General features: G+C 38.1%; 1 protein-coding gene across 1 annotated transcript; it reads left to right on the top strand.

Annotated features, from left to right (window-relative positions):
- The first annotated feature begins 8484 nt into the window (after positions 1 to 8484).
- On the top strand, positions 8485 to 10390 carry LOC105943859 (endogenous retrovirus group K member 10 Gag polyprotein). The gene is given in 2 exon segments (XM_045149190.1): positions 8485 to 9702; positions 9704 to 10390. Coding segments are annotated over 2 exon segments (1905 nt in total).
- The last annotated feature ends 2792 nt before the right edge of the window (positions 10391 to 13182 follow it).

Genomic DNA, 13182 nt, shown 5'->3' with positions numbered 1-13182 from the left:
AACAATCAATTCCTACCAAACCAGACATCTGGAGACACAAAGGCTCCTAAGACTTCATCAGTTAAGTATTCCTAAAACAAACCCAACATGGTTCAGAGAAATTTTGTGGAAGAGGGGATGGAAAGATTGTTAGAGCCACAAGGTGGGACGTTATACACAGAGACATTGCCTCTTACCCATAACTGGTGGCTATCCCCACAATTCCTGACCCACAATCCCCAACAAAAAGGGTCACTTCAGAGGAAGGAGGACAGGGAGGAGGCTAACGATTGTACCAACATGTGTTGTTTACACACTAAGTGTGTACATAACTAATAAAGAAATAGATATATATTCAGAGAACAAGTTATCTTATATGTACGTTTATTCCTGTTATTATTTCCTAAATAGTGCAATGTCACAACCACTTAGAAAGCCTTTACATTATATTAAGGAATATACATGATCCAGGGATGACTTAAAGTATGCATGTAAGTATATGAATAAGTTACCTGAAATGATACATGGTTTATTGAAAGTATTATTTGTAGGTGTTCTTATTCACAGGAAACTTGGAGTCAATTCTTCAGGAATATCAAGGAATGACAGTATTATATAACTTGCTCATTTCAGCTAATATAGCAGGAATATGGGACTGTATATCTTCTAAACTAACTATCAGTTGCATGCCTCCTTTAATAATGTGCCTGCTATCTCAGGAAATTATTGGCAATAACCAAAGATAACTTCTTCTACAGTGGCTAAAACAACAAAGACAAAGTATTCTGTCAAATAAGTTATGCTGAAAGGGCATTTTAGTAGAAAATTGCAAAATATATTTTCAAACTGGAAACCCAGAAATTTATGCCCCAGCTATTTTGCTGCTTGTGACAGGTTTCATGATCAACACAGATTCCTAAATATTTAATGTATTTTCTTCCTTTCAGCAGGTGGGTTTCATTGTTGCTGGTACTGCCTATCACTTCCACTATGAGGATTTGATGCTCTGGTTCAAATAATTATAGTAGCTTCATGAGTACTGGTGATCATATATTTTGGAGATAGACTGACTGCTAGAGGTAATGATATTTTCCTTTTTCATCACAGATATATGATCCTTTAAGATCTCTTGCTCCTTTTCACATTTTATTCCATCACAAATGCTTGCCTCTGACAGCTTTGCCAGTTTGTGATACAGGCTACAAAGCCTCAAGTTTCAAAGCTGGGAAAGAATGACAACACAGCCTCAGCTAAAGTGACTGTCAATTCATTTTTCCAGTGTGCTAACAAATGAGGAATCCAAAGGCTTTACCCATAAAGAGGAACAGGGGTTAAAAGAGTTATCTAGTATTTCTTAAGGTTCCTCATGAGGGAGACACAGAAAAAGAGTTGCTGTTAATAAATCTACTAAATGTAAAATTCAATATAGTGTAGATCAGTACAACAACAAACAGGCACCTACATCATTAGACTGTATCTTGTAGGATAGTCAGCAAATGCAGGGATACTCAAACAAAGTCCTGGTTACAGATTTCATATACCGGTGCTCTACATTCTTGTGCTTAATTTGTACCAAAAATATTCCTGATCATGGCTTAACACAGATGGTTTTTTGATAGACATACACTAGAATGCAGAGGTATTACATTTGGTTTTTCAAGCAAGAAAAAATAAACTTAATTTTTTTATAGTGATGTCATGACTTGCTTTAAGAATTTTTTTAAGTGAGGAAAAAAGAATTATAAGTTGGCTCTGTGACATTTTATTAAACTAAAAATTTAATATATATATATATATATATATATATATATATATATATAGTTTAAAGTGAATTAATTTAACTAAAGCAAATGACAACTATAGCTACATATACTAACATTATTATAACATTTATAGCTTTGTGTATTGATTCATAAATAATTAATTGTTAAAATGCTGAATACTCATAATTTAATAGACCAATCATAATTATGTTGACTACTTTGACATGATTTTTATTAAAAAATAGTAAGGAATATTAGGAATGAAAAGCTAGGTAATCAAAATTACTGAATTTATTTAAGGTCACTTCTTTCCAAAGACAGTTATTTATATAAAAAAAATAAGGAAAACTCTCTTCAGCCCTTCCCAACATACACATATAATTGAAATTCAGTGAAAATACAGTGTGAGGAATGAACATCTCTAAATCCTTCATATTTCCACCCCAATTTACTGATTTTCTGTATATATATAAAATATTTTTAAAATACTAATGCCTTTTTCTTATTTTGTCTACATAATATATTTTGATCCTAATTCACCTATCTATCCCATCTTCACTCTTCCACTCCCACTAATATTCTTCTTATCAAAAATTTCTACTTTCATACTGTTTTTTTTTTTACTAACTGATTTAAACTATGATTATTTGCATAATCCTAGATGAAAGGATATACAAAGGAAATGGGAAATACTCCAGTGATTATACTACAAAAGGACATGACTTTCCTCTTCCAGTAGGCGTCAATATCTCCTTTTACTATAGGAGATGTGAGGTCTCATAGACTTTCTGTTATTTATGACAAGATATAGACAGGCCCAATCATGTACATGAAGCCAGATCTGATGTGAGGTCCATGAGGATAGTAGATTTGTTGTATCCAGAAGGTAGCATTCACAACATCTTACCTTATCCTTGTGCTCTTCCATTTATTCTTCTTCCTCTTTCTAGAGATCCTCTAAGCCTTTGATGGTGTGGTTAGGGATGAACACAAGCTAGTCACTTATTCTTGGTAACTCTGCCATCTATGCATGTCTGTATTAACTTCTATGCTTCACATAAAGAAGCTTCAGTGTTTGAGGCTGCAAATACTACAAAGTGTGAGAATAAACATATTTGAAAGTAGTTTGACATGCATTCAATGAGCATAACCACAGTATTGCATTCCCCCATAAGGCCTAGATTCCTAACCATAGATTTTGTCCAGATTTACAGTAACAGGCATGGTTTCTCTCCTGTAGAGAAAACCTCAAATCAATCATAGAATAATTGATTACCCCTATAACCATCTATAACCATCCAGTCACTATTGCACCAGTGGACACAGCTTGCCTTGCATGTCAGTTGAGAAGATTATGGGGTCCAGAGCTGAGTAGGATTGATAATGTCTTTTTCTCCCAATATCTTGAATAGCTCTTTCTGGCATGAAGAAATTTAGCTGATAGGTAGTAAGCTTTTGTTAACTTCCAGCTTATTTTCATAATGTCTTTAGAAGCCAGGAAGCCAGAAGAAAAAGGACCATGGGAGAGCCAGTCATACATGCGGGTAGTAGAATACACAGACCATGAAAGCAGAGAGGAATACCACAGTGGGAGAAAAGGCTTACGCAAGGGTGGGCATGAGGGTATGAGAGAGGCATGAAGGTGTTGGCAAGATGAATCAAAACTAAGCACATGTGAATAAGATATATAGAAACGCACTACAGGGCAAACCAAATTAAAATTCAATTTTTAAAAAGTATGACCTAACGTCCTCTACATGAGTGTATACAGTTCATTAAGCTTTGTGAGATTAACTAAAGATCTCAGTGCTAGGGATGAATTTAGGTGAGGGAGGACATAGAGGAACCTTAGACAATATAGGCTATTGTCATTGCTTTCTGCTGCCCAACAAAACAAGATGGTAAGTCCTTGTTTCCAAAGATACTACATCTGTCTTTTAATTCTTATTATTAATCATGGACAATTAAAGCTTCCTTCAAGTCATTTAAATCTTCTATCAAGAGATAAAGTTGATATTCATTCTTCAATATGGAAACATTCTGTGAAGATAAAGTAAAACTCACTGTGTTAGTTTCCAGGCTAAGAACAATTCCCACTCCATATATTTTGGAGTGATCAGTCTTAAAACTCAGCCAAGTGTTAGTGAGAGCTCCAGACAGCACTGTGGCAATGCTTCTTAGGAAAAGAGCTGAGGTCCATGCTGGCCGCTTTAGCAGATGTGTTTATGGCAACACGAAAGGGATGCCCTAGAGGTGGGCATTCTCAAGCCGCAGTCTTCAGAATCAGCCAGCTCTGTGGACAGAAGAAAGCCACTCCACCTAAGTCCCTAGATATTGTTATCTGTGGTCAAGTAAATAAATATTGTTGTCTTAAGCCATTGCTCATGAAATGGTAGTCTAGAAATAACTCAAAGAGAAAATCTTGCTATTTCACACAATTTTGGTGTGCTTAAGGCAAGTCAGAAATATGCAGCATTCTGTTTATTTAGTATATTGGGATTATTTTTTTATCTACATAAAATTAAATTGGTATAATTTTATATATTTATGCAATATAATGTTAAATGTGTATGCTATGCATAATAATAAACTCACTATAATTAATATTACCATCCACTTATACAATTATCTTCTTTTTAATTTTTGAGATGATAATGGAGCGTTTGAACTTCTCTCTCAAAGTTTTTATTTTAATATTAAAATATCTACTTGCTGTGAACTATAGCTACTCTACCTTGCTGTAGAATGTTTGGTCTTAATCCCCTTATACAACTATATTTCTGGATTTATTATATAAGCCTTCATCACACTAGTCTTCTGCCCTTGACAGCCTCTTGTGACTTATTCTACACTACTTAATCTTACAGATAAAAATGAGAACATGGAGGACTTCTGGTCAAGATGGCATCGCCTAACCATGCCACACCTACTGGTGAAGGAAAGACAAGATGTAGAGGGTTCATTGGGTCTTCTAGGGGTGAGCATATTCTAATAGACCTCCAGTGGGAGGGTGTGGAGGAGCAATAAAAGGGAATCCACTGATTCCCAGGCTCTGAGAGAGCCCACCAGTCTCCCTATCCCCTCAAGTAGTCACCCTCGGCACAGTCCCAGCTACAGCTTCCTTCTGCACTAACAACAGACTATGGAACTCAGGCCAAGCACCTCCATGCTTGCGAATGCTGTCCCACTTACTGATACTCTACACTCCCATGCGTGGACCCAGGCCCATAGGCTAACATTCCCCCAGGACACCTCCACATGCTCCAATGCCTGCCACTCACCACCAACCCCCACATCTGTGTGCATACCTAGGCCAGCAGGCTAGCATTCCACAAGGGGTCCTCCAGTTGAACACCTTCCCACTTGCTGCCTCCCCCAACCCCATTTGAAGATACAGGCCAGCAGGCTAGCATTCCCCCAAGGGGCCTCCACACAGAAACACTGTTCCAATCACCACTACTACCTCTCACCCCAGTTTTCCAACCCAGGCCAGTAGGCTAGCCTTACTCCAGGGCACCTCTACATGCAAACACAGTCCCACTCACGGAGATCACACACCTCCCTACACAGGCCCAGATCAGTAGGCTAGCACTCCCCTTGCTGTCACCAGGGATCTCCACATGCCACTGCTCCTCTGTGTGTGGACCCAGGCCAGCATGATAGGGTCCCCCCTCCCTAAGATCCCCCACCATAGAGGACCTCCAAGCCCCCCCACCCTTATGTGTTACCTGACCTACAGGTAGATACAGATTCCTCCTAAATCAAATAAGACTCCTACACTGTGATGGGAAGAACACAATGAAAAAAGAATAACATGAAAAATCAAATGCAAGTAAACCCAATATCACACAGTCCCACAGTGGATGTCTCTAATGAAGACATAGAAGAGATATTATGATCAGAACCCCAAAATGAAGACATAAGCTATGTAACTCTGACCAAGCAAATAGAAGAACTTGCAGAAAAGCAACAAAGAGCCAATAATCATATGAATTTTGTCCTTGCCAGATTAGACCTAATAGATAAAAACCAGGAAGGAATCCAAAGAGAGTTAAATGATCTGAAGGAGAGTGAAAAAAAAAAAAAAAAAAAAAAAAAAACAGGACCTCAATAACCAGCTGGCTAAGCACAATGAAGACATAAAGAAATGCACAGATAAATTCCAAGAAGCATTAAGAAAATCAGAAACTGACATGAAAAGGGAACTCAATGAGGGATGGAAACTTTTCACAAAAAAAGTAGTAGAAAATGTAAACCAAATTGAACAAGCCCAAAACTCTATACAAGCTTTCAAGAATATAGTCAGCCATGTGAAGGATAGAAACTCAGAACTGGAAGACAAAACAGAAAAAATAGTTTGTGATACCAAAAATTTCAATAAATTCAAAAATTTTTGTAAACAGAACATGAGGGAACTTTGGGATACCCTTAAACATTCCAACATTCAGATCATGGGAATACAAGAAAGGGAAGAAATTCAGAACAAAGGCATGTAGAACTTATTCAGCAAAATTATTTGAAGAATTATTGAAAATTATTGAAGAAAACTCTCTCAAAAGAAAGTTCCATCAAGATACAAGAAGCTAACAGAACTCCAAACAGACTGGACCAAGAGAGAATTCCCCAAGACAGATTTTCATTAAGATTCTAAACAGTGATACCAAGTAGAAAGTCCTTAAAGAAGCTAGGGAGAAACAATGCACTGCATATAAAGGTAACCCCATCAGAATTACTTCAGATTTCTCAATAGAAACCCTGAAAGTCAGAAGGGCTTGGAATGGAATACTGAAAAGTCTAAGAACCTATGGCTTCCAACCCAAACTACTCTACCCAACAAAAGTGTCCCTCATAATAAATAGTTAACGAAAATATTTACATGATAAAACTGAGTTTTATAACTATGTAAACACAAAGCAAAATCTGCATAGAGTACTTCAGGGAATTCTCCATGCAGAAAAATCAAATAATCAACCTGAATTGCCTACAAGAAGCAGATCACAATAACCAAACTCAGAGAAGGCAACAACAACAATAAAAAAAATACTAAAAAGTCCAAAAGAAATAAAACCACCATGATATGGCAGGAATTAAATCAAACCTCACAGTAGTTACCTTAAATATCAATGGCCTTAATTCACCTATCAAGAGACATAAGCTAACAGGGTGGATAAGAAAATTAGACCCTTTGATACTTTGTCTTCAAGAAACCCACTTCCCCACTAAAGATAGAAATCTCCTCAGGATGAAAGGGTAGAAAATGATATTCTAAGCAAATGGAAATAAACAAACATACATAGCTATATTAATATCAGATACAATAGACTTCAAACTAAAAGTAATCAAAAAGGACAAAGAAGGCCACTTCCTACATATGAAGGGAATGATTCAACAAGAGGATATCACAATCATCAATCTTTATGCACCAAACACAGGTGCACCACTATTCATAAAACAAAACCTTCTTGATAACAAAATGGAAATAACCAACACCATCATAGTTGGAGACTTCAATACTTTACTATCAGCAATAGATAGATCATGTAAACAGAAAATTAACAGGGACATGAAAGAGCTCAACAAAACCATAGATGAATTAGAACTAAAGGACATCTACAGAACACTCTACCCAAAAGCCACAGATTACACATTGGTCTCAGCAGCCCATGGAACCTTCTCTAAAATAGATAATATACTTGCCTCCATGTATTTTGGAAGATAGACTTAATTGTCTGCATGATATCAGATCACAATGCTGTATTGCTAGACATTAACAACAAAATATGCATCAAGAACCCCATAAGTTCCTGGAAACTGAACAACACACTCTTAAACAATAAATGGGTAGAGGATTTTTAAAAAAATGAAACTTCTAGAAATGAATGACAATGAGAATACATTGTACCAAAACTTTTGGGACACAATGAATTAGGTCCTCAGAGGAAAATTAAACGCTCCTGGATAGGAAGAATTAACATTGTGAAAATGGTAATCTTACCAAAAGCAATATACAGATTTAATGCAATACCTATAAAAATCCCAACATTGTCCTTCACAGACATGGAAATAATGATCTCAAGGACTGGAGGGATGGCTTAGTGGTTAAAGTATTTGCCTGCAAAGCCAAAGGACCCAGGTTCAATTTTCCATGACCCACGTTAGCCAGATGCACAAGGGAGCACACACATCAGGAGTTCATTTGCAATGGCTGGCGGCCCTGGCACACCTGTCGGGAGCCATTCTGAATGGCTGGACTTGTATCCATAGCTCTGGGCTTCTGGCAGCAAGGCATTAGCAAAACTATAGCAGCCTACCTGTAAGCAAGATTAGGTATCTTCAGCCATTTGGCTGGTCCTTTGTACTTAAAAATGATTGAAATACAAAAACTCTGTAACAGGAAGGTTTTTTGATAGGAATTTGTAAAGCTCATAAAATCTTTGTCTATGAAAAAACTATTTGTAAAAAGATATAAAAAGGAATGGTGTGAAATAAACCATGTCTTCAGTCCTGGCTTCACCCCTGGACTGGAGTCCATTCTTTCACTCTTTCTTCTGTCTTTCCTTAATCCTCACTCCCCATCAGGCGTGAACCCTTTCAGCCGGCAGGCTCTGGCAAGTGGCGCCCAAACGTGTGGCCTGAAGACGGGGATACAGTGAAGGACACCGCTGGATTGAAAAGGAGCGCGCTCGGAAAAAGAAAAAAGGGAGCAGTGAGTAATAATAAGTAAGAGTAATAATAAGTAAAAATGGGACAAGGTAGTAGTCGCATGCTTTTTGTACATATGCTGAAAAATATGTTACGTACCCGGGGAACTAAAGTTAGTCTGCAGCAACTTAGTAACTTTTTGGAATTTATAGAAAAAGTCTGTCCTTGGTTCCCAGAAGGAGGAACTATTGATTTAAAAATCTGGCAAAGGGTAGGGACTGAGCTTCAAGATTATTATAATACCCACGGGCCAAGTAAGGTACCAGTGGAAACTTTTAACTTGTGGGCTTTAGTTAGAGATAGTTTAGATCCTAGACATGAAAGAGATAAAGTTAGATTAGGTACAATTAAAGACAAAGGACTGCTTCCCAGCGTGAATTTAGAAAATGAAATTAAGCCTTCCATTTCACCTGAGGAACCAGAGTCCAAATCTAAGTTATCATTTAGAAGAAAAGAATGTTGCCTTGATCATTCAGATCCAGATAAGGAAGCAAAAGTAGAGGAGGAGGTGACAGAAGGTCACCAAGAGGAAGACTTTCCATCTATTTTAACTTTTACCAAATCTGAGGATGAACAGAAAGAAAAACATTTAGAGGAGATGCAACGTTTGCAAAGTATGGTTAAATCACTGTCTTTACAAGTACAGCAACTTCAGGGAAAGTGTATTCCAGGAAGTACAGTCACTCCCAATCCTTCTGCTGTAACAAAACCTCCCACTATTCCGGTAGTGTCAAAACCTGAGGGTGAATTTCATCCTGTATCTTTGATTCGGCCTTCTGTCTCACCCCTGCAAGCAACTCTTGCAGGAGCAGCACAAAGAGGAGAAGATATGCAGGGATTTGATGTATATCCTGTTTTTGAACAAAAAGATAGTCAAGGGGATAAAGTAAGATCTCATAGCCCTATACCTTTTGAGCGGTTGAAGGAATTAAAAGCAGCTTGCGTGCAATATGGCCCTACAGCTCCTTTCACGCTTGCTATCATAGACTCTATGGCATTTGAGGCACTCCCTCCAGGGGACTGAAAACAAGTAGCAAAGGCATGTTTGTCAGGGGGAGACTATTTATTGTGGAAAACAGAATATACGGAGAACTGTCAGACTATTGCTGAGGTGAATAAGGCTCAGGGGGTACCTATTACTTTTGATATGCTGGCAGGAGAGGGACCATATTGGGAACTTGAGAATCAATTGAAGTTTGATGTTGGTGTTTATGCTCAGGTTAATGCACAAGCTAAAAAGGCTTGGTGTAAACTTCCATCCATCCAATGGGAAGGGGACTGAAGATTTGTCAAAAATTAGGCAAGGGCCTGATGAATTATATCAAAACTTTGTGGATAGATTATTACAGGCTGCTAACAGACTGGTTGGAGATTCTGAAGCAGGACTTGCACTTGTAAAATTATTAGCCTATGAGAATGCTAACTCTGCTTGTCAAGCAGCCTTGAGGCCATATAGGAGAAAGGGGAACATAACTGATTATATTAGTCTATGTTCTGACATAGGTCCATCCTATACACAAGGGCTAACCTTGGCTGCCGCCCTTCAAGGGAAGTCAATAAAGGAGGTTCTTTTTCAGCAACAAAAAGGTAATAAGAGAAAATTTAATGCTCCTCCAGGGAGTTGTTTTGGATGTGGTAAAATGGGACATCAGGTGAAACAATGTCCTCAGAAGCAAAGGAATGATTCACCCAGAAAGGAACCAGAGTTATGTCCAAAATGTAAAAGAGGCAAACACTGGGCCAATGAATGTAAATCTAAATATGATCATATGGGGAATCTTCTCCCGCAGGGAAACGGGGGGAGGGGCCTGCTCCAGGCCCCGCAACAATGTTATGGAGCGCTACAGAACTTTATCCCCCAGCAAAACAATCTGTTCAGGACCTCTGCAGAGCAAACCCAGGCAGTGCAGGACTGGACCTCAGTTCCGCCACCTATACAGTATTAGCACCAGAGATGGGAATACAGGCCTTACCAACAGGTGTTTATGGGCCATTGCCTAAAGGATCTGTTGGGCTACTGTTAGGGAGAAGTAGCTCTACCATGAAAGGAATTTTAGTAGCACCTGGAGTGATTGATTCTGATTACGAAGGGGAAATTAAAGTTATGACGCATTCACCTAGAGGAATATCAGTAATCAATAAGGGACAGCGATTAGCACAATTAATATTGCTCCCCCAGTTGCAAACTAAGAATGCTAACAAAAGGGACAAAAGAGGTGATACAACTTTTGGTTCTTCAGATGCTTACTGGATCCAGGCCATTGGATCACAGAGACCAGAATTAACTTTGTATATTAATGGTAGAAAGTTCCAGGGTTTATTAGATACAGGAGCTGATGTTTCCGTGCTTACAGCTGCTCAGTGGCCTCCTAATTGGCCTAAACAATTCTCTGTGACTCAGTTGCAGGGAATAGGGCAAACTAAAAGCCCAGAACAGAGTAGTGATTTGTTACAATGGAGAGATGAAGAAGGACATAGAGGAACTTTTCAGCCATATATTGTCCCAGGTTTACCTGTAAACCTGTGGGGAAGGGATGTCATGAGTTGTATGGGAATTTATCTTTATAGTCCTAGTGATACTGTTTCCAATCAAATGTTAAATCGGGGGCTCTTGCTGACTCAAGGTTTGGGCAAGAATGGACAAGGGCGGCTAGAACCCATATCACCAGTACCTAGGCCTCCAAGGGCAGGCTTGGGGTATTTTTAGAGGGGGTCACTGGACAACCTGTACCTCATGCAGATCCCATAACTTGGAAGAGTGGGGACCCTGTGTGGGTGGATCAGTGGCCTCTTACAGCTGAGAAAATTCAGGCTGCAGAGCAGTTAGTACAGGAACAGCTTGAAAGCGGTCATATTGCCCCTTCAAATTCACCTTGGAATTCTCCTATTTTTGTTATAAAAAAGAAGTCTGGAAAATAGAGGTTATTACAGGATCTTAGAAAAGTAAATAAAACAATGGAATTGATGGGAACTTTGCAACCGGGATTGCCCATGCCTTCTGCTATTCCTAAAGATACTTATAAAATTATATTGGATCTAAAAGATTGTTTTTATACTATTCCTCTTGCTCCTCAAGACTGTAAAAGATTTGCCTTTAGTGTGCCGTCTATCAATTTTAAGGAGCCTATGAAAAGATATCATTGAAAAGTATTGCCCCAGGGTATGGCTAACAGCCCCACCTTGTGTCAAAAGTTTGTGGCTCAAGCTGTAAAAAAGACTAGGCAGGCCTACCCTCAGGTATATATTATTCATTATATGGATGATATTCTTTTGGCATTCAAACAAGAGGGATTATTATTAACAGCTTACTTACATTTACAGGGAGCCTTAAAAGAGCAAGGATTAATTATAGCTCCTAATAAGGTTCAAACTGAGCCACCATATTCATATTTAGGACACAGATTATGTCCAAAAACCATATTCCCTCAAAAAATTCAACTCAGGAAGGATGGGTTACAAACCTTAAATGATTTTCAAAAGCTTTTGGGAGATATTAATTGGTTTAGACCTCATTTAAAAATTAGTACTGGAGAATTAAAGCTTCTCTTTGACATTTTAAAAGGAGATCCAAATCCAAAGTCTGTACGTCAGTTAACAGATGAGGGACGTAAGGCATTAGCCTTAGTAAAACAAGCTATTGAAAAACAACAAATTCAATATATAGATTATTCTCGGGGATGGGCTGCATATGTTCTGGCCACTGAACACACTCCAACTGCAGTTTTATGGCAAGAAGGACCTCTATTGTGGCTACATTTACCTGTTTCTCCTGCTAGAGTGTTGACTCCTTATTATGAAGCAGTAGCTTGTTTAATTCAAATGGCTCGAGTAAACTCCAGAAAATATTTTGGTAAGGAACCAGCTATTATAGGGATTCCTTTTACAAAGCAACAAGTAGATTGGCTATTTCAAAATGTGGACTCTTGGGCTATTGCTTTTGCAAATTACCCTGGTGTTATAGATAATCATTTCCCTAAAGACAAGTTGTTACAATTTGCAAATTCTCATCTCTTCATTTTCCCTCGCACAGTCAGGGAAGAGCCTATTGAAGATGCTTTAGTTGTGTTTACAGATGGGTCCTCTAATGGCATAGCAGCATATGTTATTCAAGAACAGTCTTATTCATTTTTTACTCCTCTAGCATCAGCTCAAATAGTGGAACTTAGAGCTGTAGCTACAGTATTTAATGTTTTAGCTGCAACTCCATTTAATTTGTATACTGATAGTCAATATATTGCTAGAGCTTTACAGGTACTTGAAACTGTGTCTTGTATTAAAACTGCTAATACTCAAATGCAAGATTTGTTTAGTCAAATACAGAAATGCATACATGCTCGTTCTCATCCTTGTTTTGTGGGTCACATACGAGCTCATTCAGGCCTTCCAGGTCCTTTAGCATTGGGAAATGATTTAGCAGATAAAGCCACACAGATCATAGGTATATCTCAATTGGAATTAGCTCAAAGATCTCATAATTTACATCATCAAAATAGTCAAAGTTTAAGAAAGCAGTTTCAAATTACTAGAGAAGCTGCTAGGCAAATTGTGTGACAATGCAATACCTGTCCTAAATATCACTCAGTTCCTCAGTATGGAATAAACCCTAGAGTATTAAAACCAAATCATCTGTGGCAGATGGATGTAACTCATATTCCTGAATTTGGAAAATTTAAATATGTTCATGTATCCATTGATACTTATTCAGGATTTCTGATGGCTACAGCACAGACTGGGGAAG

The sequence above is a fragment of the Jaculus jaculus genome, chromosome 5 (genome assembly GCF_020740685.1).
Source record: "Jaculus jaculus isolate mJacJac1 chromosome 5, mJacJac1.mat.Y.cur, whole genome shotgun sequence".
Taxonomy (NCBI): Eukaryota; Metazoa; Chordata; class Mammalia; order Rodentia; family Dipodidae; genus Jaculus; species Jaculus jaculus.
This window is presented reverse-complemented; position numbering and strand designations above follow the sequence as displayed.